The sequence below is a fragment of the Thrips palmi genome, unplaced genomic scaffold (genome assembly GCF_012932325.1).
Source record: "Thrips palmi isolate BJ-2018 unplaced genomic scaffold, TpBJ-2018v1 HiC_scaffold_12, whole genome shotgun sequence".
Lineage (NCBI taxonomy): Eukaryota > Metazoa > Arthropoda > Insecta > Thysanoptera > Thripidae > Thrips > Thrips palmi.
The window spans coordinates 11,706,393-11,730,776 of record NW_023144623.1 but is presented as its reverse complement, the minus strand read 5'-3'; the positions used below and the strand labels follow the sequence as shown (position 1 = coordinate 11,730,776).

General features: G+C 57.3%; 5 protein-coding genes across 5 annotated transcripts in view; 2 read left to right on the top strand and 3 right to left on the bottom strand.

Annotated features, from left to right (window-relative positions):
- LOC117639869 (protocadherin-like wing polarity protein stan) overlaps nucleotides 1-8,887 on the top strand; it is an 82,782-nt gene extending 73,895 nt beyond the window's left edge. Inside the window, exons 7-18 of the mRNA XM_034375815.1 lie at nucleotides 627-728; nucleotides 806-931; nucleotides 4,893-4,983; nucleotides 5,227-5,339; nucleotides 5,479-5,655; nucleotides 5,995-6,138; nucleotides 6,217-6,434; nucleotides 6,514-6,786; nucleotides 6,860-7,095; nucleotides 7,169-7,254; nucleotides 7,285-7,470; nucleotides 7,551-8,887. Of these exons, the coding sequence (XP_034231706.1) occupies nucleotides 627-728; nucleotides 806-931; nucleotides 4,893-4,983; nucleotides 5,227-5,339; nucleotides 5,479-5,655; nucleotides 5,995-6,138; nucleotides 6,217-6,434; nucleotides 6,514-6,786; nucleotides 6,860-7,095; nucleotides 7,169-7,254; nucleotides 7,285-7,470; nucleotides 7,551-7,643 (1,845 nt within the window). The 3' untranslated portion in view covers nucleotides 7,644-8,887. The remainder of the gene's footprint in view (nucleotides 1-626; nucleotides 729-805; nucleotides 932-4,892; nucleotides 4,984-5,226; nucleotides 5,340-5,478; nucleotides 5,656-5,994; nucleotides 6,139-6,216; nucleotides 6,435-6,513; nucleotides 6,787-6,859; nucleotides 7,096-7,168; nucleotides 7,255-7,284; nucleotides 7,471-7,550) is intronic.
- Nucleotides 4-4,250, bottom strand: LOC117640167 (arylsulfatase B-like). The gene is made up of 8 exons (XM_034376448.1): nucleotides 4,087-4,250; nucleotides 3,818-3,977; nucleotides 2,952-3,199; nucleotides 2,423-2,681; nucleotides 2,191-2,348; nucleotides 1,979-2,114; nucleotides 1,749-1,898; nucleotides 4-1,454 (listed from the first exon to the last, which is right to left on the bottom strand). Exons 1-8 carry the CDS (start codon nucleotides 4,219-4,221, stop codon nucleotides 940-942), a joined length of 1,761 nt encoding a protein of 586 aa, XP_034232339.1. The 5' UTR covers nucleotides 4,222-4,250; the 3' UTR covers nucleotides 4-939.
- A 1,467-nt stretch (nucleotides 8,888-10,354) lies between the features above and the next one.
- LOC117640096 (lipase 3-like) lies at nucleotides 10,355-12,401 on the bottom strand. Its single transcript, XM_034376333.1, has 8 exons — nucleotides 12,236-12,401; nucleotides 11,740-11,977; nucleotides 11,547-11,661; nucleotides 11,223-11,466; nucleotides 10,987-11,136; nucleotides 10,808-10,892; nucleotides 10,593-10,738; nucleotides 10,355-10,512 (listed from the first exon to the last, which is right to left on the bottom strand). The coding sequence occupies exons 1-8, from the start codon at nucleotides 12,341-12,343 to the stop codon at nucleotides 10,360-10,362; spliced, it is 1,239 nt and encodes a 412-aa protein (XP_034232224.1). The 5' UTR covers nucleotides 12,344-12,401; the 3' UTR covers nucleotides 10,355-10,359.
- A 4,816-nt stretch (nucleotides 12,402-17,217) lies between these two features.
- On the top strand, nucleotides 17,218-18,174 carry LOC117640271. The gene is made up of 4 exons (XM_034376631.1): nucleotides 17,218-17,269; nucleotides 17,340-17,474; nucleotides 17,543-17,659; nucleotides 17,888-18,174. Exons 1-4 carry the CDS (start codon nucleotides 17,219-17,221, stop codon nucleotides 18,116-18,118), a joined length of 534 nt encoding a protein of 177 aa, XP_034232522.1. The 5' UTR covers nucleotide 17,218; the 3' UTR covers nucleotides 18,119-18,174.
- Nucleotides 18,175-18,275: 101 nt separating this feature from the next.
- LOC117639868 (discoidin domain-containing receptor 2-like) overlaps nucleotides 18,276-24,384 on the bottom strand; it is a gene marked incomplete at its 5' end in the record, with an annotated part of 56,258 nt that continues 50,149 nt past the window's right edge. The window contains 10 exons of the mRNA XM_034375813.1: nucleotides 18,276-20,209; nucleotides 20,291-20,432; nucleotides 20,519-20,611; nucleotides 20,698-20,865; nucleotides 21,388-21,500; nucleotides 21,838-21,993; nucleotides 22,072-22,247; nucleotides 22,949-23,187; nucleotides 23,376-23,616; nucleotides 23,696-23,818. Of these exons, the coding sequence (XP_034231704.1) occupies nucleotides 19,910-20,209; nucleotides 20,291-20,432; nucleotides 20,519-20,611; nucleotides 20,698-20,865; nucleotides 21,388-21,500; nucleotides 21,838-21,993; nucleotides 22,072-22,247; nucleotides 22,949-23,187; nucleotides 23,376-23,616; nucleotides 23,696-23,818 (1,751 nt within the window). The remainder of the gene's footprint in view (nucleotides 20,210-20,290; nucleotides 20,433-20,518; nucleotides 20,612-20,697; nucleotides 20,866-21,387; nucleotides 21,501-21,837; nucleotides 21,994-22,071; nucleotides 22,248-22,948; nucleotides 23,188-23,375; nucleotides 23,617-23,695; nucleotides 23,819-24,384) is intronic.

The window sequence follows — 24,384 nt, the reverse complement described above, 5'->3', positions numbered from 1 at the left end:
AAGGGGAAAAAAATAAATTTCTATTTACTTCGATTCACTGGCGCTTATTCACAGCTATTCACAGTTATTTACAATGACATTTAGGCGATTATTTACACGATTGATGATTTGTGGACAAGGGCAAGGAGAAGGCAGGTCCTTTGATTTGTTCGGATTGGCATTTACCTCATGGCAAAATGTTTAAGAATGTACGATGGTCGGGGAGCTGCCCACTCCTCAAGCGGGATGACTAGATTGCCTGTCGCCATTCGTTTCCAATGAAATGAGTGTTGCCGTGAGAAAAAATAATCTCCCTTTTTTTCCCCCTGGGAACGCAGACAGTGCGTGGCCGCCTCGTCAAAGCGGGGAGGGCGAATCCCCAGGGGCTTATCACAAACACGGCTATCGAGATAGGCGGAGTCTTTATTGCCCCGGCTGTGGTGCGAGTGTGTGTTTGCTGTGTCTGCATCTCATTTCTGGCACGTATTTTCCACGCAGCCTGTCTTCGTCAACAGCAAGAAGGAGATCCTTGAGGTACCGGTAGCCCTCCGGGAGGGGTTAGCCCTTAGGGAAGGTAGCCTTAGAGGACTAGCCCCGCAATTCGAAAAGTGGGAATACTGCCGCTGATTTGACCCTTCGTTTTCTAGGACTACTTCATGTTCGTCAACGCCCTGGAAGGCACGCTCGCGCTGAGGAAGCCGCTGGACTACGAGACCCTGTCCAACTTCACGGTCAACCTCCGAGCTCAGGTAAACCACCGGGACAGACGTCTTGGGATGGCTCCGATGGCACTTTCTGTTCTCAACCAACGGCAATCTGCTCGCAGGACCAAGGGACGCCGCCGCAGTTCTCGGACACGACGCTGTACGTGCAGGTGGTGGACGCGGACGACCAGAACCCTCGCTTCTACGACGAGCGGTACTCCGCCATCCTGCCGGACCGCGCCGCCCAGGTAAAGCACTACGCCGCGCGGGCGCCCGCCAGCACGGGGATGAGCAGGGCGGCGAGCAGGGCGGGCAGCGGCCTGGCCGACGAGGACCTGTCCATCCAGGACACCCAGGTCATGTTGTGGCGCCGCGGGTCGGCCGCCTCGTCCACGTCCTTGTTGAGCTGCGGCACGGTGAGCGCCTCCCACTCGGCCAGGCGGCGCAGCATGAGGTCGCCCTGGCCGCGGTGCAGCGCGCGCACGTCGCGGGCCTCGCAGGGGTCGGCGCGCAGGTCGAACAGGCAGTACGGCGAGCAGGTGAGGTTGAGCGCCGCGCCGCCCTCCCGGCACGCCTCCGCCTCCACGCCCAGCCGCGGCGCGCTCGCCTCCGCCCTCAAGCGGCGCACCAGCGCGGCCGTCAGCGGCGGCGTGCACGAGCCCAGCGCCGCCGCGGCCTCGCTCTGCAGCACGGCGTCCACGTCGTACGCGGGGTTGACCGCCTCGCGGCCCGCCACGCCGAGGTAGCCGCTGAGGTCCCGGTACTGCTCGCCTGTGGGCACGGCAGCGACACGGTGAGCGAAAGGCCGCCACGGAATACAAGGCGGCGCGCAAGTGGGCCAGACCGGCGGAAGGTGGCCAAAATTCTAGGCGCGTTTTGAGCTCCACAGTCGCTAAATAGGACTCCCGGACGTATGACCCCACCAATGGATTCCTCGTTCGAAGAGCAATCCACGTCCTGTTCGAGTTTGTTTAGCGACTCTGGAGCTCAAAACGCGTCTAGAATTTTGGCCTGCGCCGGTCTTGTGACCCGTCTGGCCCACTGTGCGGCGGGGGATGGACTCACCCTTGACCAGCTTCAAGTCGCCCTGGATGAGGGCGGCGCCCTCGTCGATGTTGACGAGCACCTCGTTGCGGGGGAAGCGCGCCGCGGGCTGCGTCAGGCTGTCCCACTGGCTGATGCCGTCAATCTTGCCGAGGTCGTCCAGGTCGCCGCCTGCGCAAGGAATCGGGCTGCGCTCAAAACCACGATCCGCGTGCGCCTTCCGTCCTGCAGTGTGTCCGCGCCGCACTCACCGGCAGCCTGGTAGAACGTCGGCAGCCAGTCCGTGACGTGCACCATGCCCTCGTGGATGCTGCCCGGCTTGGCCAGCTTGGGGCTCCACACGACGGCCGCGCCGCGAACGCCGCCTTCGAACAACGTCCACTTTTGCTGTGAAGTAAAAGAGAATAGTGAGGTTTTGACTCACGCTATGAGAGTGCGGCTGAAGACTGCCTGCGGAGCTCACCCCTCTGAGCGGCCAGTTGGAGGCGTGGTTGCTGTGGATGCCAAGGGTCTCCCCGCCGTTGTCCGCCATCAGGACGATGATGGTGTTGTTGAGCATGCCGCGCTGCTCCAGCGCGCGCACCACCCGCCCGACGGAGAGGTCCATCTCGCGGATCACGCCTGGAACAGGGGACCAGGGCCACTCAGTTGCTGTCTCGCTGCCGACATTCTGCGAGCGGCGGGCCGCCACTCACCCGCGAGGTGGCGACGGTGGCTGTCCTGGATGTAGCCGTGCCGGCGGTCGTTGGCGGCCTCGTCGGGCACCTCGAGCTCGGTGCCGTTGAGGCCGGCGTGCGCCGCCAGGTGCGCCAGCTGCAGGTACAGCGGCCCGTCGGCCGGCTCGTGGTCGCGGATGATGTTCTCGGCGCGCTCCGTGAACAGGTGCGTGGCGTAGCGGCCCTGGTAGTGGCGCGCCGGCTTCTCGTTCCAGTGCAGGTCGTAGCCGAAGCGGCCCTGCGAAGGCAAGCGGAGCGGTGAACAGTGGCCCAGAAGACCGGTGGAGGCGGTCAAAATCCCGGACGAGTTTTGCGCTCCAGAGTCGCTACATGGGACTCGAACGTGTGACCCCACCAATGGATTGCTCTCCGAACGAGGAATCCATTGGTGGGGTCACACGTTTGGCTCGAGGCCCATTCAGCGACTCTGGAGCTCTAAACGCGTCAATACTTTCGACCCATCAATAAGTCAATAGTTTCGCCCACCAGAGGACGCCGACGTACTTACCTCCTCCAGGCCGTGCGGCGAGTCCATGTGCACCACGTGACTGAAGTAGCTCATGTAGCCGTTCCAGTAGCCCAGGTGGTGGTGGAAGCCCCTGCGCGTGGGCGTGTAGTCCGCGTAGTGGAAGCCCTGGTGCCACTTGCCCACCAGGTTGGTGCGGTAGCCCAGCGCGGCCAGCCGCTCGGGCAGCGTGCGGAACTTGAGAGGCAGCCCGCGCGCCTCGCCCGCCTTGAGCGGGTAGCCCTGCATGCCTGCGAAGCGGAGCAGCGGGGCAGCGCGTGAGCAGAGGAAGCGGGGCAAAGTCAAATCGACAGCCGGAACGGCGCGGCGGCGTGGCGCGACTCCCACGCCCACACGAGCTCCTCAGCGCGTCACCTTGCACCCGGCGTGCGCCGTGCATCACTGGCAGGCACTAGGTCTAGGTTGCGATTGGCACCAAGGTCCTCGAGATGAAGCTCGCGGAAAGCGGGCGCATTATCGCCAGGCTGCGCCAAGCGCTTCCGCCAGCCAGCCTTCGCCTTCGGTGGGCGTTGTGCTGTGCGCTACTCGGCGTGTCCACTACTCGCCACCGTCCACCAACTAACTAGTCCGAACTGCTCACTCTGAACCTGAACACGTTTGGAGGTAATTGGCGGAAAGTCGTTGCGTGCGGACAGACCGGGTTGACAGCCGCGCCGCCGGCGGCGTGACGTCGACGGGACGCCCCTGACGCACTCCAGGGGTACTTCCCCGCCGATGACGTCACCGTCCAGGTGCAAGGCACCGCCATGCAGGTCAGCGCGTCACCGCACGCGTCACCATCATCATGACCATCATCATCATCGGACTCGCCCGAAAAAGAAATGTCGGTCGGTGTTTTGAACCCTCACCCGTGCGGATGGGGTACTGCCCCGTGAGGATGGCGGTGCGCGACGGCGTGCAGGTGGGCAGCACGTAGTGGTGGTTGAGCACCACGCCGCTGTAGGCCAGCGCGTCGATGTTGGGCGTCTGGATCTGGTTGGAGCCGCGGAAGCTCACGTCGTTGTAGCCCTGCGGGGGACCAGCGGAGCTTGGCGTCAGATAAAACTCAAGTGGCGGACGGTCCTCTGTCCGCACTTTAGCTAATTAGCAGGCAAGTTGGAAAAGGCGTGGAACTCACCAAGTCGTCGGCGATCATGAGGACGATGTTGGGCCTGGCGGCGGGCGCGGCGGCGCGGCCTCGGCCCACGGCCAGCACGGCGAGCACGGCCACGGCGAAGAGCTGCTGCAGGGTCCTGGTGGTGACGACCGCCATGGTGCTGTCGTCGCGGTGCTCGCGGTGGCAGTGCGCGCGTCCGTCTGCCGGCCGTCTAGTCCGGGCCGCCGCGCCGCGTTATCGCCCCCTCCCTTCTTGACCTTGTCGCCCGGCCCGGCCCGGCCGCCCCGTGCAGCGCGGACGCGCAAACGCGCGGATCAGCAGGTTGAGCGCCACATGTGCAGCAGGCCTAGGCCGCCCACGCCGCCCAGGCCCACGCCGACCCGCTATCACGTAAACACCACGCATTGGACGGGTCGTGCGAGTCGAATAGTGTCGCGTGCTCGATGTAAACGCCGCCCAGATGGGCCTCGGCGACGTCCTCGGCGACGTCCTCGGCGGCGGCACGCGCGTTCGGACTTAGCGCGAAATTTGAACAATTGTGCTTTTGGGTCGCGCTCACGAGGCGGGTACTTGGAGTGCAGCACTGTGCACACCACCGCGGACTCCCGAAAGCAGCCAAACACCGACGGCAGCCCAGGCCTGCCCGGCCGTAGCCTTGTTGATGTTGGTGCGCGCTAACCTTGCCTCGCCGAACGCCAAAGTTAGGCAAGCCCGACTTTGGCAAACAGCTTGAGTGCCGCGGCCGCCTCGTCGAGGACCTGGACCGCTCGATCCAGCGACGCGCCGCGGCGATGCAGCAATGACTCACTTCTCTCTCTCCTTTCCAGGGAACGCGACTGCGCGTCCAGCCCAGGGAGATCGCCGCGTACGACCAGGACGTGGGCATCAACTCGGCCGTCGTGTACTCCTTCAACTCGGGTCAGTGTTTGTATTTTGAGGAAGTGTGCCAGTCAATGCCATTCAGCTGCTATTTAAAATTCTGTTTTCGACCGAGCAAATTTTTGGCTGCATCTGAAGTTTTGATGTTTCACGTTAGAAGAAGTCTGGAAATTTCCATAAAGTGATGACAAACCTTTCCTTTGGCGAACTAAGTGCGGCAAGGCTTGGGTGATCGGGGAGCCGGACAATGACCGACAGTGGAACTTTTTCCTCTCCCTGCAGCCGGCGGCTCGGACTACCGGTACTTCGACATTGACCCCACCTCGGGCCACCTGACGGTCAAAAGGAGCATCCCGGACGACGACATGCTGCAGCCGGCCACACTCGTGGTCCGGGTAAGTCTTCTTGTTGTTCCACTCGTCTCTTTTTGGGCAGCTTCCGCTTGCGCGCGGCTGCGCGCGAGTGAGTCCACTGTGAGTCCCGGAGGAAGGTCGGGGCCTTTTTGTTTCATTCGCGTTATTTTCCTATTCGCAGGCGAGCCAGCACGATAACCCTGACCGGTACGCGCTGGCCACCCTGACCGTGTCTCGGCCCGGGACTTCCCTGCGGGACCTCCAGTTCCTCCAGAGCGCCTACTACGCCGGCGTCCTGGAGAACGTGCCGCTCCACAGCGTGCTCATCACGGCCGTCACCAACAAGCCGCGCGACAAGGTGCGGACCGTCCCGGGTTCAAATACCGGCAGCCTCTTTTTATTTCTCCTTCGTTATTGTTGTTTTTGATGATTACATAGAACAAAAGGCGGCGTTTTCGGTTTGTTGATCCGTCTATACTTTTTGCGAGATAGTACTACTTTATCTTAAGCTGCTGGAGTTTTGCAATCGAGGTTTTGCGTGCATTTCCATGTGTGGTTGCACAGCGCTTATCCTTATCGCGCCAGAACAAGGTGTCAATGTCAATACGGGTCTAGAAGATGCATCTCGCCTCGGAGTCACAGCGACGAATGAATGATGGTTTGCAATGCCTCACCGTTTTTTTGCCTCCGCGACCAGCGTCTGCGGTTCTGGCTGGAGCAGCGCGAGGTGTCCGGGCGGTTCGGCGTGACGGGGCACGGCGACATCATCCTGCTGCAGGCGCTGGACTACGAGACGGAGGACCTGTACCTGTTCCACGTGCACGCCACCGACGGCCGCATGGTGAGTTCAGCGAAAACAACAAAAACAATTTTTTTTCGGGAGCATTGACTTGACTCTGTGCTGACACTGGCCGTTCAGCAGAACACGACGGCGCTGGTCAACATCTCGGTGCTGAACGTCAACGACTGGGACCCGCGGTTCCGGTTCCCGCAGTACGAGTTCTTCGTGCCCGAGTTGGCGGCCGGCCCCACCGTGCCCAACACCAACCCCCTGGGGCTGGTGGTGGGCCGCGTCGAGGTGGCCGACGGCGACCGCGGCGACACCATCAGCCTGGAGCTGCGCGGCCCGGGCGCCAAGTACGTGTAGCGTCGCCAGCGGCCGGAACCAAGTAAGTGCATCCACTGTAATCATTCTCTTCACGCACTTGCCTCGCAGGATGTTCGAGATCACCCCGAACGGCGAGATCGTGCTGCTGGACCCCAGCCTGGCCAACACGAGCACGGTGCACTTGGTGGCCGTGGCGACGGACACGGGCATCCCGCCGAGGCAGGCCAGCGCGCCCGTCATCGTGCACCTCCCCGAGGCCCTGGTGCGCTCCAGCGTGTTCGCCACGGGCAGCACGGGGGTCCTGGTCATGGCGGTGTTCGGCGCCGTCCTCGGCGTGCTCGGCATCGTCATCGTCGCCCTGGTCTTCTACATTTACAAAAAGTGAGTCGTCTCACGTCCGCCCTGACTCTTTCCTGGCTGAGTGTGTGCTTGACGTTGTGCCGTCCTCCTGCAGCAAGCGGCCCAAGTCGACGGGGACCCCGCCCGGGTCGGGCCGCGCCTCCTCCAACAAGATGGGCGGGCTGATGACGCCCAACATCCAGCACGAGAAGCTGCCGCCCGCGTCGGACGACGGCACGGACCACGACAACAACAGCGACACGCACGCGCCCTCCTGCACCAACAACCTGCACACCGAGACGTCCACCTTCAGCGACGGCAAGACGCCGCGCTACACCGCCACCGTCAAGAGTAAGCAGACGCACGGCCTGGCCTACCTTCTGTACCCTCTGAACCGCCGGGGACTGACCCCCTTGACGCGCAGGGTCTTTTGCAGGCATCATGGCGCGGAACGCGGCGGGCCGGGCGAGCCAGCGGCGGCCCCCCGGCCACCACCACCACCATCATCACCACCACCACGGCGGCGGCGGCGGCACGGGCGGCCACCAGTGCAGCAACCCGCTGTCGCAGGCCAAGCGCAAGGTGGCGCCCGCGCCGCCCCAGGTGCCGGGCAGCGTGTCCAAGGCCTCCAACGTGGACGCCGTCTCGAGCGGCGTCAGCTGGCCGCTGGGCTCCATCCCGCGGAGGGTCAAGAAACTCAGCTGGGACGACGATGACGACAACAAGGTGCGTTGCTTGGGCCTACTGACTGATCGAGCTTGATTCCGCTTAAATCTTGGTATTAATCCGTGGTTTCCCCTTGGCAGCCCGAGCTGGACCCGGAAGTGAGTGTGACGCCACTGGGCGGACAGAACCAGGACGGCAACACCGACCACATGAACCTCACCGTGTACTTCTGATGTCCGAAAGAGGGCTGGGTGGAAGTCCACCCAGAAGCCCGTCACCCGGATGGAATGACTCCAAGTGATTCCGCCTGCAGTGGTGTTGCGAAGCCTGTGGCCTCCACTCGCACATCACGTTTTCGTCAAGTGAACTCTCAGACTGAAACTGACAAAAAACGGTAAGGCAGGAAGTGAATCATCTGCTTTAATCCGATTACTTACAACGAAGATAACATGTGTAAGTGACCCCCTCCCCTCCCCGCACCTGCGGCTTTCGCCCGATTTGAGCTTTGTGATGGAATGAACTTTGTGACTGAAAATGACTGATACACGCAGTTGTCGGTCGGCTCTGGAAGTAACAGGGCTGCGAATTGAGCTTGGCCGAGGGCACCTCACAACAAAGAATCTCTTGTAGGTGAGGCATAATTTTTGACCGTTGGTTCAAGAAGAAGGTTCAGGGAATCAAGTCGTTTAAAATACAGCACATGCAACCTATGTCAAATCTGTTGAGTGCTTTAAGTTGCCATACATGTCAAGGTCAATTGTATACTATATTCTGTACAAGAATGCAATACTAAAGGTGTTATTCATAAGCTTAACTACTTAAGAGATTATTTTTATATTTATTATAGTTTGTGTAAATTTTTCTTTTGTCTTCCTGTGTATGTGTAGCTCTGGATTTTAAATTGTGCACCAATACAAAGCAACAAGCGTTTTCAAGAAAGAAAATAAATTATTAAAAAGTTAGAATGGAAGAGTGACACTAGCTTGTGCATAATCCAAAAAGAATATTTCTGATTGCCTCCCTATCTGTCTACAGAAGCCATTTATGTAAACCTAGAAAGAGGAATATTGCCTTATTTTCGCGGGAAGATCTCCTTATACATGTTCAGACGACTACACTACATTTAGGTGTCTTATAAATTAAGTTCTTAAAAATTGTTGCATAATTTTTAGAAATCTAGTGAATGTTGAATGTGTCAAAGGTTGTTACCACAAATTTGTGGAATATCAAGCTGTGATCCCCGTACATCTAGATGTCAATTAGTATTCCTTCACATGCTGCAAAAATAATTTGTACTCTCAGATGTGTGTTAGGTTGACACACTGTCAACTATGCCATTCTTTTTTATATAGCTCTCTACAATAATGTACATTTAATTGTTTTCCACCAGCATGATATTCTGCCTCTGTTACTAGAAGTTAGCAATCCATTCCGTTTGCTTACTCATTTAATGTAAAATAAAATGTATCTAAATTTACTCTTAAGCATTTCTTTATGTGGATTCTGGGATACAGGGGAAGACGACTTTTACCAAGCGCGTAAATTGAGTTGCCTACCTCTTGGGCGCCGGTTGCAACAGCACCCCTGGGCTCCCTCCTAGGACTTATATGTTCTTGTTAAGGCCAGGGACAGGTGAAAAAATGAAGAAGTTTGGTGAAATTTAATGAAATGAGTTCTGGGTGGAAAATGGTCCTTTGGACCTTCCTCTTTCAGGATCTGTCGGGACTTCGACTATTCGGGACCTGGAAGTGCTTAAAATACATCTTTTCGCACACTCCTGCATTTCCGACATTTTAGTAAAATTGTCCGTTTTGCCATCAAGGGGAGGTTCTGGTGATAATCTTGCCATTTTCAAAATGAACCCCACTGTCATAATTTGTTGGGAATATGAAATCATACTTCAAAGAGACCATGAGCTCATGAAGAGACTAAGGTCTGATGTTTGAAGGCATATGCCAGGTCTTGAACCCAGACGAATTGTCTTTTTTGGACTGATTTGACTTCATTTAGCCATATCTTAAAAAATCCTCTTGCGCATACTATTTTGACGTTAAAGGCTCATCTTGACATTTTGCACTTCTTCGATTCATTTTAAAAAGATTCCAGCATGCCTAGTTCAAAATTTCCATTATATTAGTAATCACATGCTCTTTTCATCTAAGAAGTCACTAAAACTTGTCTATTTTGTACATTGTTGATCAATTTAAGTGAAATGCATGCTTAAGAAGCTTGCCAATGATAATGTATTGGACATTTTCAGTTGTGCATGCTGGTATCTTTTAAAAATGAATCGAAGAAGTGAAAAATTTCCAGGTCAACCTTTTACGACAAAATAGTATGCGCAAGGAGATTTTTTTGGCTGAAAATCCATCAAAATCTGTCACCAAACTTTAAACGCCCTTTTCTCCGAAGACATTTTTTTAACATTTGAATGGTCCTGTGCGCATACAGTTTGAAGTGTCGTCAATGATATTTTTTCCACTGACTCAGTAGGTTATTGCGAGGAAACGCAAGTGACAGTATTTGTATATTCCACCCAGAAGCATGGTTTTGGATATTGGTTTTTACAAAAAAAGGGAAAATCTTTGGTTTTTGAAAAATGTCAACGTTGAAAATTTGGTATTTTGCTATCAGTGCCGGAAACTAAAATTTGTCACTTGCGTTTGTTCTTTGGACTTAGACGAACAAAAAAATATGTCGGTCAGGTCAATAAACCAAAATGGGAAACGCACAGGAATTTTTTAACAAACACTTACAAAATTATGAAAAAGCCTGTATCTCAGGAACCGCTTGATATTATGGGATGGGATTTTGGGTGAAATAGTTTTTCATCAGGAGTAAGATTTTGACAGAAAATAAGAAGTTTTGGACCAGCAGTTTCTGAGATCATTTTTTCACCTGTCCCTGGCCTTAAGGGGGAAAAACATGGACGGTTGGTCTTTACTATATTTATCTGTATTTCGTCATGTGGTCAATCAGTCTTTTGTACACTAACTCGGCTGCATCCTCTTCGTATACAATGTCTATGTGATTAAATATCTCCGCTGGTGTCTCGTAGAGACCTGCTAGGCTTGGGATGTCAGCAGCCAACTTCCTCACGTCCTGTGGCAAAAAAGAATTGGTGTGACGTTACTATTTTTCGTTAAAACCGCAATAGGGTAGATCTGTAGGATAAACCTTGCCTTGTAATGTGCCTGGTAGTCGTTTTTACAATAATACATGAAAATGGGGGCCTGCACGTTAGTCAAATTATACGCTGGCGGATAAATTGTTCCATATTTTGCAAGGTTTCTCTCTGCCCCGAAGTCATATTTGTAAAATCCATCACCTGAAAGCGAGACAAAGCTCATTTAGTTCGTTCTTACTGTCTGGGAGTTACCCCATTTCCTCAACGGACCTCGAACTATCAGCTGGCCGAAGTGGATTGCTTGACCGAGGGAAGTCCCGGCGGGCCAGTGTCGCAACAGAATTGGCATATACGTCTGAAATTTTTATGAAACACGAAAAGCAACAAAAAACTTTAGAATCCTTTTGCAAATTTGCAGCGATGTCATTGAAATCGTTGGAAAGTCTCACGTTGTTGACGACCGAGTGGAAGGGGCCCTGCGCGTCCTCCATGAGCCTCCAGCAGGTGGCGGAGACGGCGTTGCTGTTGGGGGGCATGCACATGTCCGGGAGGGGCCGCCGGGTCAGGAAGTTCTCCAGCCGGAACTGCGCCAGAGAGTGCTGCGCGACGCAGTGCGCGACGCAGCGGTCTCCGTCAGTCTACTCAGGATTTGACACAAGTGGCAAGAAATGCAGGCCGGCCTTACGTATCCCCAGGGCATGTTCTTCCTGATGGCGCTGAAGCCGCCGCGGACGTGCTGGAAGTAGACGGCGGGCGTGAGCAGGAAGGCGGCGCCCAGCTTGGCGTTGTACTCGGGCCGCTCGGACAGCAGCACCAGCGCCGACGTGGACCCCATGGAGTGGCCGATGTAGAGGATGGAGGCCCGCTGCGTCTCCATCAGCACGTAGTCCACCATGGCGGCCACGTCCAGGACGCCGTTCTCGTGCCAGCTGCCAGCGCGCCGACAGTTCGCACATGCTGCAGGGTTACGTCATGGAAGTGGGGATGTTCCCTTAGCCTGCCCTCTTACCCGAAATTCCAGAAGCGCGAGTCGCTGGGCCGGAGCGTCATGTGTCTGCGGCCGTAGAAGTTGCCGCGGAAGTTGCCGAGCCAGACGTCGTACTGCGCGTCCGCCAGCATGAAGGCTGTGGAGAAGGGTGAGGCGGTCAGGGAGTGCAAAGGACAGGGCTCGCGCCTGGCAGTCGAGCGGACCAGGGCCGTACCCAGGTTGTCGTTCTGCCGCAGCACCCAGCACTCGCTGGTGGCGCCGAAGCCGTGCATCAGCAGTACCGGCGTCCGGCCCTGCGGCCCCTGCGGCCCCGCCTTGGACCCCGACGGAGTGTCCCTCTTGTCGCCGCCAAGCCGCGGCCCCGTGATGCGGTGCACGTCGATGAGGTAGCCGTCGTCGGTGTGGACGGTGTGCGTCTCGACGGGGTAGCCCCACCGCGCCACCAGCTCGGGCTGCAACAAGAACACCGTCACGCTGCCCGGTCGGACGAACCCACCGAACCTCCCACAGTGGGCCAGCTCCAGACTCGCCGATCAGAACTCGGTGGTGACCCCACCGATAGATTCCTCTTTCGAAGAACAACCCATCGGTGGGGTCACTCGTTCGGTTCGAGTCCCATGTAGCGACTCTAGAGCTAAAAACGCGTCCGGGATTTTGACCGCCTCCTCCGGTCTTCTGGTCCACTGTACCTTGGCGCCCTAGGCCCTTACCGTGGTGAGCCAGGCCTCGGCGGGGACCTTGCTGGTGGCGGACTTGGGCTTCCGCAGGATGGCGGAGGCCGCCGCCGCGAGCAGCAGCAGCGCGAAGACCGCCTTCATGTCGGCCAGGGGCGCCTCCTCGCCGAGCACCTCGCCGAGCACCTCGCCGAGCAGCACGTCGTGGTCGTGGTCTCGCAGCGCACTGCGCGTGCCGCCGTGTCGCCGTGCCGCCGTGCTGCCGTCTCGGGCGGCGCGGATCGGACGCCTTCAGCGCGTCATCGCCTTTTTTGCCGCCTCCGGCAGGGAGACGCCGGCACTGCTCCTTGGAGGGTTCGAGGCTTCATCTCGGGAGCCGCGGCAAAAAACGCTACTAATTGATTGTAATTATTGACAGCTGACATTCGCGAGGACGCCCTCCAGGCTCGCGGCGACGCGCCGGGACGCCCGCAGCACCCAGGAATAGCCCCGGCAGCCCACGCAGTCCGTTCAGAGACTCCCGCGAGTGAGCTCTCAAAGTTGCGGCAGAACAAGAACACCACAACCATCCTCATAGCAGCAGAGGTGTCGTAGGATGAAAAGAAAATCATCAAATTCTGAACAGAGAAACTCCAGCAGCTGGCGCCGGAGAGATAGGCAACCCTACACTGCTTGAACACCACGATAGGAACCACTCTCAGCCCGTCAATTCCTCCTCTGACACTGTGCGCTCGTCCTCCCACACAGGTTGCTGCTCGGCGCGGCGTCGCGGTGGCCGCGGTGATGGACGACGGCTCGCCTGTCGCCCCGTTCGCACTAGGCGCGCTGGGCCGCTGGGCGTAGCTGGGCGGGAAGGAAAGACAAGCCATTAGACGCCCGGCGTCGCCACGGCGTCGCGGCGCCAGGCGAGGCGTCGAGAGGCCGAAAGGGACGCCGGCAAAAAGCCGGAGGTGCTTCGCGTGCGTCGCGTGTCGCCTCGCGGTGTCCTTCGAGAGCCGCGAAGGACCGACCAGGCGACGAGCCGAACTCACCGAACCGCCAACCAGTGCGGCGCGGCAAGAAACGGCGATACCCCACGCCTGCGCGCGGCGGGGCGGTCCGGGAAGGGCACTCGCACGCGGGGTAGCGCTGCGTCGGGGGGATGCGAAGGCGCGCGCCGAGAAAACCACGGCCGGCAAACCTGCTCACTGGCAACAGAAACGAGCAGTCGCTACCCCGCGCGCGAGGCTTCCTCGAGCGAACCGCGCGCGGGGTATTCACCAGCACCGGCACGGCAAAGATCATGCTGCTGGCTGTGCCCGGGCACCTCGGCCAAACCTAGAAGAGACGACGGCAAGGAGTCGGGGAAGGCCCTGCCGGGAACGCCACCACACCACTCGAAAAGCTGTGACTGTGGCATCGCATCACGATCGCAGTGCCTGCATGATACACGGAAAAGGCTGGCTGGAAGACAGTGGCAACGATGGCACAGGGTGACGATGAAACGGAGTGACGATGACACGCGGTGACTCAACCTGACTCAACGACAGACCATTCCACAAGTTTCTCAGTTTCCTGGTGTTTCGACGAGAGTCACAAGCACAGGTCGCAAAGGCGCCCCACACGAACTTGGATCAAGTTCCCCCATGCTTGCAACCCTCCCCGCCCTCGAGTCCGGAAGTGCGGTATACAGTGTATCGAGTTACGGACGCTTTCTGCTTCCTGAGACACGCGTCCCGCGACTGGCTTGCGATCACGACACCGAGGGAGGAGGGGCCTTGGGACAGGGGAGACGGGGCGACGCGCTGTGCGTGCATGGGGCTGTTTCATTCTGCATGCCGCACCCATGCGCTAGTGTTCCGGATTGGGTGGGCGGTCAAAACCCGATGACTCCAGAGCGTCTCTAGAACTCGGCCGGTGTATGCAATGCCGCCAACAGACACTGTCAGCAGGCTTGCGTAGGGCCTAAGCTAGCCCGTCGGCAGTGCCTGCGGGTGGCACTGCATACACCGGCCGAGCTCTAGAGTCGCTCTGGAGTCATCGGGTTTTGACCGCCCACCCAATCCGGAACACTACCATGCGCGCCGCGGGCTTGGACTCGGTGATGTCTTTCGCGGTTACTCATTAATGGGGTTGTGAACGGCGCGGCGGGGCAAGACTCCACGGCCAGCACGCCGCCGGACTCGCCGGCACTGCTGTCCAGCGCCGCCATGAAGGACGTCCCGGCCGTCCCGGTGGAGACCGAGGCCGGCGGCGACGGCGACGGCCCGCTCACGGCCATGCTGGCGCGTCTGCGCCGCGACATGCTGGTCGACGCCCCCGGGCTGCTGCGCCGCCTGCGCCGCCACCTCTTCGCGTCCACGGTCAGTGTCGTTGCTCCAAAAGACCCATCCTAGCGAAAAAAAAACCTGGAAGTTTTTGAGCCTGCGCCGGATAGGTAGGCAACCCATCCTTCGCACCACTCCACAGATCAACTATTGTCACGGGAAAAGTCATTTTCACACCAAATAGAATGCGTCAAAGACGATTGGGCAACGGGTATCTGTTTCTAAGAGCCATAAGAAGGTTGGATATGGATTTCAGACAAATCGGAGGTGGTCGACCATTTTTGTCGAAAAAAAAAAGCTATAGGTTTTTTCACGTTTTGGGCAAAAAATTTAAATTGGCTCAAACTTGAGTATGTTATGCTGGAGCACTTCCGCAAGACTCCTGACACTATTTAGAGGATCATTTTGGCCCGAAACAGTGTTTTTCCTGCGAAAAACTGGAATGGAACTATCTGGGTACGATGGGTTGCCTAAGCCGCGGGCGGAGAGATCCGCGTCTTGGCCGTGTGTGCATGATGCGTGGCGTTCTCGGTAGACGGCACTGCTGTCCACCGTTGGGCTCGCTCTGCTCTACTTCTGGGACATCATGACGTCCGCGGACTTCAGCGAGCCGCTGTGCCTCTTCATCGGCGTGGTCTCGTGCGCCAACGCCAACGCAGTGTACATCATGCGCGGCCACATCTTCCTGGACGCCATGGACGAGGCCATAGTCTTGTGCCGCTTCCTGGAGCTGGGCAGCTACAGCACCGACAGCGTCAAGGTGCGTCGCGGCGCACAGCGGGCCAGGCGGCAAAAACTCTTGACGCGTTTCGAGCTTCAGAGCCGCGAAACAGGACTTGAACCGAACGTGTGGCCCCACCAATGGACTCCTCGTTCGGAGAGCAATCCATTGGTGGGGTCACACGTTCGGTTCGAGTCCCATTTAGCGACTCTGGAGCTCAAAACGCGTCCGGGATTTTGACCGCCTCCACGCGGTCGTCTGACCCACTGGCCACTGCGGGGGCGGGTCGGTCCGTCGCACACGGTCGGTCGAACGGTCACATGGAACATCACTAACCGGTGGCTTGGTCGGCAAGAGCGTCGCCCAAATCTTTTCATGAGTTTGGTTCCCAAACTCTCAGTTCACCTCACTTCACGAACCCGAAGAATCAGGTAACCATGGGTCTGAGTTTGGGCGGAGACACACCGGGTGATTTGGTGGCGCAGGAGTTCGGTTCAAATCCCAGGTATAGAAATGTTTTCCTCTGTTGAACCTCGAATCCGGTAACTTGCCATTACTTCCAAGATTGGCGAGCGAATTTTCATCGTCTCGGTGGCTGGGAGCGCAGAGGAGGTGTTCGCGCTGAGAGACTTTGATTCGAATCCCGGGTACCGAAACATTTTTCTCAGTTGACTGCATGAATGCGGTACAATTAGCCCAAGTTCAGACTGGTTCACATTAAGGAGAGCCTCGGTGGCTCAGAGGGCTGAGGTGTCGGTCGTAGAGAGAAGCACTCGGGTTCAAATCCCGGCTAAGAGTATGGCTTATGTTTTCCGCCGCGGTGCTGCTTTTGCAGCAGCGTGTCAGATGGGTGGCCTACCTTGACGGCGCGGCTCATACACTGAATTAAAGGCCAGATATCTTCCAAACAATCTTGGCTGTTAAAGAGAGTTCAAGTGCAAAAGAGAGTTCCTGCCGTCAGCCTCCACCCCAGGCGTGGCAAATGGGTGGTCTATCTTGGTGGCGTTGCTCTCTGTATATCACCTCTAGGATGCAAAAGAGTTCCCGCCGTCGGCTCCCACCCCCCCTACCCCCCCTCCCAGAAGGAGAGGGGAGTAGGGGCAATCATAAAGGGTTAGTAACCTGACCTGGCTGGTAGCGAACCAGGTCCAACGGGAAACATGTGCTGCCGCATGGCCTCCAACCAGCCTCCACGGCCCATCGCTCTGCCACCTGAGCTACGACAACACACCTGTCCGACACGGACTATCTTAGAGTGATGGTACCGGGGTTGAGAAGTAAACTGAGGAAAAGATTCACCCAACTGGGAATCGAACCCAGTTCTTCCTCCCACCGGCCGACACCTCTACCATATCGACCATCCAGCCACTGAGAAGCAACGCGATCTATCTTAGAGTGATGGTACCGGATTTGAGAAGTAACCTGAGGAAAAAGACTCACCCACCTGGGAGTCGAACCCAGGACTTCCTCCCGCCAGCTGACACCTCTACCATATCAGCCAACCAGCCACTGAGATGCAACGCGATCAATCTTAGAGTGATGGTACCGGATGTAAGAAGTAAACTTAGGAAAAGATTCACTCCTGGGAGCCAAACCCAGGCCAGCCAAAGAAAATAAGTTTGTCATTGGGATTCGAATCCAAGTCCTCATTCGACGCGGCCGCTGCCTCTGCGCCCGGAGCCACCGAGACACATAAGCCTCCTCAGCGTTGCCGATCGACCGTCCGACCGACCGTCTGCGACCGACCGACCCACTGTGGGATCACCTTTACGTGATATCTGGACGCAGGCGCGGCTCGCGGCGGTGGCGCGCTGGTCGAAGCGCGTCGGCTCGGGCTACAGCGCCTTCAGCTGGATGACCATCTTCTCGTTGTACTCCAACGTGGTGATGGGAGGCGAGCTCCAGGACTCGCCCTACAAGGCCGTGTTCCGCCTGTACTCCGCCACGGGGGCCTTGCTGGCCTACTACACGCTCATCCCCACGCTGCTCATCATGTACGCCGTCATGGCCGCCCTGTTCGTCGCGTCGGCGGCGCCAGTGCAGGTGCGTGACGTCACCGGCCGCTGGGTGAACCGCCATCCCCAATAAGAAGCTCCGCGCGGCTCTGCTGCAGGTCCACGGCGGTGCGGGCGTGACGGTGCCGTGCGCCGTGCTGTGCAGCAGGCTGCAGCTGCTGAGTCGTCGCGTGGACCGGATCTGCGGCCCGGTCTTCCCCCTCATCCTGCTCGTGTCGCTCGTCATGCCCATGGTACGCCTCCCCCCCCTCCCCCTCGGCAGAACGCGCCGTTCCTGAGTGTGCTGCGAATGTTGCTCCAGGTGAGCCTGGCGGCCGGCATGTTGCGAGAAGGCGAAGTGACCAGCAACACGTACTCGACCATGCCGCTGATGTTTGTCATCTTCGTGCCTCTGTGTATGGAGGGGCAAAACTTGGAAGTAAGGACAAACATATTTTAGAAGACGCTTTTTGAGCTCCAGAGTCGCTAAATGGGACTCGAGCCTGGCGTGTGACCCCACCAGTGGATTGTTCTCCGAACAAGGAACCCATTGGTGGGGTCACACGCTCGGTTCGAGTCCTGTTAAGCGACTCTGGAGTTCAAAACGCGTCTAGAGTTTCGGCCGCCGGCGCTGGTCTTCTGGCCCACTCCTTTCTCTCGCCTCCAGAACTGCAGCACGGCGGTGTCGTGGCGCTGCTACGAGGGCCCCTGGCTGTCGGAGACCGTGTCGCAGCGCCGGTGCCGCATCATGGTGATGCAGATGACGTCCGTGGCGACCTCCGCGCGCGTGCACCGCCTCACCACGCTCAACCGCGCCCACTGCCTCGAGGCCTTCCGCAAGTGGTTCAGCTACTTCCAGATGCTGCTCAACCTCAGCCAGCGCCCTGTTGCAACGTGATTGTAAGATTCAGTCAGCCGTCAGAAAGTTCTTTTTCATGTTGGCTATTCTGTGACCTTCCCTCACTTCCTCCGGTTCGTTCACCTGACAGTTTTCAGTCGTTCTTGGTCGCACTGTGTCAGTTTGGGGACAACGAGAAGGAGACTAATACGCAAAGTTCTAAAGAAAAGATGTATTTATTCCAAAATTGAAATCCATCGGTAATGTAGAAAAAAGATATGTTATCAAGACAAAATCCACTTAAACGAAACAAGGTTGCTAAGCAGTTGCATAAATAGTAATAATGAAAGATTGTCAAGATTATTTGTGGCGTAACTTTACATGAGGGGGACAGGGAGAGATAACCGAAATGTAAAAAATGCATTAATGCAAGATTTGTTGTTCTTTCCTGCCAAATGTTATCTTGAGCTTTCAGTCATGGTAAGAGAATGTGGACAGCTTATTTTTAGAATGAAGGTCAAGGAAGAATTTAGGGTCAAGTCTGCCTGACAGTGCATTTAAACTTCATTTAAATTTGATTCAAATGTAAGTAAACATTTTAAAACCAGAATTTTTTTTTTCTCGGCACCAAGTGGTGTATTACTTAAAAAAGAGAAGAAGAAATCATAGAATTGACCTGCACTGATAATAGCACAGTATTCATTCCTAACTTTCTGCCAAATTGACACAAAGCCATTAAGCCTTTCCTTTTAAAATACCTCATCATGAAATATTTTAAAAATTAACAAAAAGATGAGGGCAATCCTCTAAAAGCATATTGTTCAAACCAATTTATACAATAAAAGTGATGTGATGAAACCTATAAAACTTTCTCGTAAATGGAATCCAGAGTTTTCTTCAAAGGCAGTAGATTTTGACATCTGATCGAAATAATTCCATGAAATATTTTTATCAGACATTCCAACTGCCAAACGCTTCTTTGATAAATACACCTAACCCTTTCAGTCATTAAACCCGCTTTACAAAAATAAATAGGTTTAACTACAAACCAATGCATAGTGACACTCCTGAGAAAAAAAACAAAGAATAATTTATCTAGATAACATTTGACTTACGACAAAAAGGTCATCACTATTCTTATGTAACTGGAAAATGCTGGCAAAATAATAGCTATTGTCTCCAAATCTTACATCGCCTTTTGAAGAATCAATTTCATCAGCCCAAGATAGTTAACTCTCCAGATCTTGGTTTCAGCATGATAGTCATTTAAAATTGAAATGTTTGGAATTGGCTTGCCGTTGTGCCAGCAAGTCTGTTTAAATCAAAAGTGATTTGCCTCATTGGCCAGAAGACATATCCAAAAATTTTATACAGTTAGTAATACATTACAAAGGTAAGGATCCAACATAGACATTGGAAATAAATAATATCACAGAAATTACTTAAACAACTTTACACCTAAACTTGGTATGGTTTAGAATTGTTTGTTGATATTCGTTTGCGCTCTGCTAGCTACATCCCTAGGAAAGTCGCAGAGAACGTTGTTTCCTTCCTACATTCCAGACAAGTGGAAAGTCTAGTGTCCTGAGTGACATTGACATTGACCGCGGCACCCTTCGGCATGGTTGATTGCAGGATGCTTTGCCCGCCCAACTTGAGCAAGTCGACGGAGTCAAGAGAGTGGCGCGTATCACTGAGTCGCAGCTATGCCATGAATCATGGAGATCGATCCCCATTGGACAGAGACAACAAGTCGGTTGTCGTTTTTCCAAAATGGAAGGGGGAAGGGGAGACGACTCGAGGTGCTGGGTGCTGGCTGACCTACGAGGAAGACATCTCCCCGTCGCTGTATCACGAGCCCGGCTCGTAGCCCAGGTTCTTGCGCTGCAGGAACAGGTGGATCTCGTGGAAGCGGGGCCGCGTGTCCTTGTTGCGGCGCCAGCACTCCAGCATCAGGTCGTAGATCTCGCGCGGGCAGAGCGGCGGCCGCAGCAGCGCGCGCTGCAGCCCCGAGTCCTGGTACCAGTGGCTGCAGTTCTCCACCACCTGCTCGGCCGTCAGCTCGCAGAACGGCAGCTCCCGGCACCGGCCCAGCACCTCCCACAGCGTCACCGCGAACGACCACACGTCGCTGCGGGGGCTGTGCTGGCCCTGCAAGAAAAAGACAACAATAAATTAAAAATACCGTTCAGGCGTTGCAGAGGGGAAAGAGAAAAAGGGAACGGAGCTCACCAGCAGCAGACTCTCCCACGCCATCCACCGGATGGGCAGCTTGGAGCCAGTGTCGCTGCTGTAGTAGTGCTGGTCGAACGCCGAGCAGAATACGGCGTGGTCGGACACCTTGACGGTGTAGTGGTGGCTCACCACGCAGTTTCTGTTGGGCACAAAAATGAGCAGAAATTGAATTTCATGTCTGCACTTTGGTGAGGCGGTACGATCCACGGCAAGTTGCTTGCTTACCTGGCAGAAAGGTCTCTGTGCGTGACTTCCAGCGCCTCCAAGTACTTCATCCCCGAGGCGACTTGGGTGGCCATGTAGATGAGGCATCCGTAGCTGAACACAAGACAAAGACCATCGGTCAGCAAACGTCGCATGACGTCCTCGACGACTACACTCCTGAGGCGTGGCAAAACACTCACCTCAAGGACAGGTTCTCGGGCCTCTGCAGGAAGGCGAACAGGTCGCCCTGCTCCGAGTACTCCTGCAGCAGGCAGGGCGGGCCGTCCTGGCTGCACAGCGCCACCACGCGGCACACGTTGGTGTCCCTCAGCGTCGCCAGCCAGCTAGCCTCGCGCAGGAACTCCTGCCTGCCGAGCGAGGAGAACCAGGTCAGACCAAACAATGACCGCAGGGGCGGAAACAGCAGGCGGCAGCTCCGCGAGGCCTACAGTTAATCTGGGAGCGACAATCCCAGACGCCGAACGTATAAAAGCGGCGGCCGTAAACAGGCTCGTCCAGAGAGAGAGAGAAAGAGGGGTGACAGAGGGATGGAGAGAGAGGGACAGATCAGCGCGGCGAGGCGCAGCCACTCCGCGAAAGCCACAGGGACGGACGCGGCGCGCTTGGAAATGCCTTGGCAGTGCCGCGGCAATGCCGCCGTCTTAGCGCGGGGCTCGCGGACACAATATCAGCCCGCGTCGCGTCAGGGTGCGAGGGAGACGGCGCGACACTGCTGGCCGTGACGGATGAAAGCGGCTTATTTTGATGGCGGGAGGGAAAGTACGCCGGACACGGCGCGTCGAGCACCTGCAGCCCCTCCCCTCCGCAGAGCACCTCGCTCTCGCCAAAGCCGGCCAAGGTGGGTCGCTCCAAGACGGGACACTGCTTACTTGGTGGTGTCCCCGCAGCGGCGTCCCAGCGACTTGGAGATGACGACCTGCTTCTTGTGGAAGGACGACAGGCCGCTGTAGTCCGGGGCGCCCTCGGCCTCGCACACGTGGATCTGCAAGCAGCACGCCGTCAGCGTACCGTCAGCCAGTGGGCCGGAAGATCGGTGGAGGCGGTCAAGATCCCGGACGCGTTTTGAGCCCCAGAGTCGCTAAATGGGACCCGAACTGAACGTGTGACCCCACCAATGGATTGCTCTCTGAACGAGGAATCCGTTGGTGGGGTCACACGGTCGGTTTGACTCCTCGTAAGCGACGCTGGTCTTCTGGCCCACTGCGCGCCGTGAGGGTAGGCAGTCCCGTGGACGCGCGCGCCGAGGGACTGCCTACCCTGGCGAACGCAGGGGCTGAAGCCAAGGCTGAAGCCAAGGCTGAAGCAGCCGAGCAGCCTACCGTTCCGAAGTTGCCGTCACCGAGCTTGGACACCATCCTGAGGCGGTGGCGGTTGAACTCCAGCAGGGACGCGGCGCCCTCCAGGACGGGCACGCCCACGGGCGCCTGCAGGCACGTCAGCCGGCCGACGGAGAGGTGCTGCTCGCGGCGTTCGTTCTGAAATTTACAAAAAAGGATTAAAAAAAGTTGTTGCAGGTGAAGGTTGAGAGAGGCGCCTTGAGGGTCGGGGACCACCTTGACAATGTCCGTCGCGGCGTAGAAGTTCTCCTCCTGGGCCGGCGCCAGCGTCTTGAACAGCGTGGAGCACTTGTCCGCCTTGCCGTTGGCGCGCTGCGACGAGACGGGCGCCGACGGCAGCGTCGTCGTGAAAGCCGTGTACCTGACGTCATCGGCGGCGATCGTCGATAAATCTGTCGGGCGGAAGAGAGAGAGAGAAAAAAAGAAAGAGATTATAAAAAGAAAGGGGTCGTTTGAACGGCCGGCACAGCGCCGCACGGCCACTGAGCTGGAGGCAAAGGCAAACTCACAAAGGCAGGCACACTGGCACACAAAGCGGCCATCTCCTTCTCGCTGCCTCGCCCGGCATCGCCGTCACCCTTATTTGCCATTTTTAGACCGACACACCTGAGTGTGTTTCACGGCCGACTGGTTATGGAACGGCGCCCCGAAGGCCCGAGGGGCGGTGGCGAGTGTGTGGGAGTCAGCGTGTGTGTGCGTGTGTTGCCTAGTGTGGCCGGTGGCGGCACGTGTCGGGGCTTAACAGTGCTGCGCCAGGGCAGTGTAGGCTCTCCGCCGGCACAGCGGTCGCCGAACGGCGCTCGTCCACTCGTCCGCGTCGAGTCCGCCACGGCCTTGGCCATTTACGCCCTGCGCTGCCCTGGCCGAGGCCGCCGCCACGACCTCAGCACTCCGCTTCATGGCCTACTGATCCTCCTTGCGGGAACAGGGCTGACCCGGAGAGGGCACTTGGTTCGGCTCTAGGTCTGCGTTGCCGCACGCACGGTCCGGAGTGACCGTCGACGCAGCGTTTGAGTGTCTGGCTGCAGTGGTGGCAAGCACCTACATTGGACGGCCCAGTCGGCCACCGCAAAAAAGGACATTCTACGCTCACCTGTGTCGGCGCTCTTGGAGGCGGCGTCCTTCTTGAGCAGCCCGAAGTAGTCCGTCTTCTTGTGCAGCAGCTTGTAGGGCTCGTGGTAGGCGGACGAGTTCTCCGAGTCGCTCTCCTCGCCGAGCACCACCGGCTGCCCGTAGCCCTTCTTGGCGGGGCCGTAGTCCGCGCCGTTGGCGAGGCCGCCGTTCACCAGGGTGCCGTTCTTCACGCCCTTCACGGAGGACGTCAAGCAGGTCCTGGGTGCGGACGGACAACATTGAGTATTCGAAAGAAAGAAAAAGGCGACTGGACGGAGTGATCAGCCTGGCGGGTAGGCAGGCCCGGCGACCTGTCTGTCTTGCGGGCCTGCATATCCCCGCCAGCGCAGGGGCTCCGTTCAGCGAGCGGTTTATTTGTTTGTTTGTTCGCAGTGTCGTGCGCCCACCTGTTGAACACCTGGCCGTTGGTGCCGATGACGGGGGTCATCTTGAGGTCCTTCATGGACACGGCCTGGCCGGGCGCCTTGGTGCTGCACATGAGGGCCGTGTGCTTGTGCAGCAAAGACACCTTCTGGCGGCCGCGGCGCCACAGCAGCAGGAACATGACGCCCGCCACCACCACGGACACCACCAGGACGCCGAATATGAGGCCGACGTACTGCGTCTGCTCCGAGGTGGCCGTCGTGGCTGCGAGCACACAACGCGAATTTAGTGGGAGCCGCCACAGTGTTGGGGCAGGCGGCGCGAAAAGCCTTCCCCTGCTTACCTGGAGTCACGGCGCTCTTGGAATGCGGGCTCTGCGTCGTGGTCCCCGAGGCCGCGTCCCCGCCGGCGCCAGGCTTCAGCATCCTCTCCAGGGACTCGTCCGTCAGGTTGCCGTTCACGGCCACTGCAGCAGACAGACGCTCAAGTTAGACTCGCTCCCCTCCGCTCCACTGTCCACGGCGATCCATCTCGCTTCGCGGCGTTTGCTGGCAGCGCGCCCGGCACAACACGTGCCCCGATGTCGCCCTACACCACCTGCAGGTGCGCGGCCCGCGTGTCCTGCGGCAGTCGCTCTGTCTCTCTCGCACCCACGGGCCGTCCCGCAGGGGAGCGACAGAGACAGAGTGACGGAAGCGCCGTTCCGGGATGGCCCTGCTGGAGGCTCCAGGGGGAGAGCGAGGGGCGAGGGCCGACCTGCTTGTCACTGTTATCGCAGCGCGCCGCCTCGCCTCGGCCTCGGCCGCCGCGAACAGCAGTCAGCGGCAAAGCCTTTGAATTCCCTTCTCTCTCTCTCTCTCTCTCTCTCTCTCTCTCTCTCTCTCTCTCTCTCTCTCTCTCTCTCTCCCCGCGTCGCACTCGTGTCGCGTTTATTCTGTCCGCTGCGGCGGGGATTATAATATGAAGGAATGCCAGGCCGCGCTGTACGTGTCTCGCTGCGATATTAATACCCGTTATAAATTATATGACTCC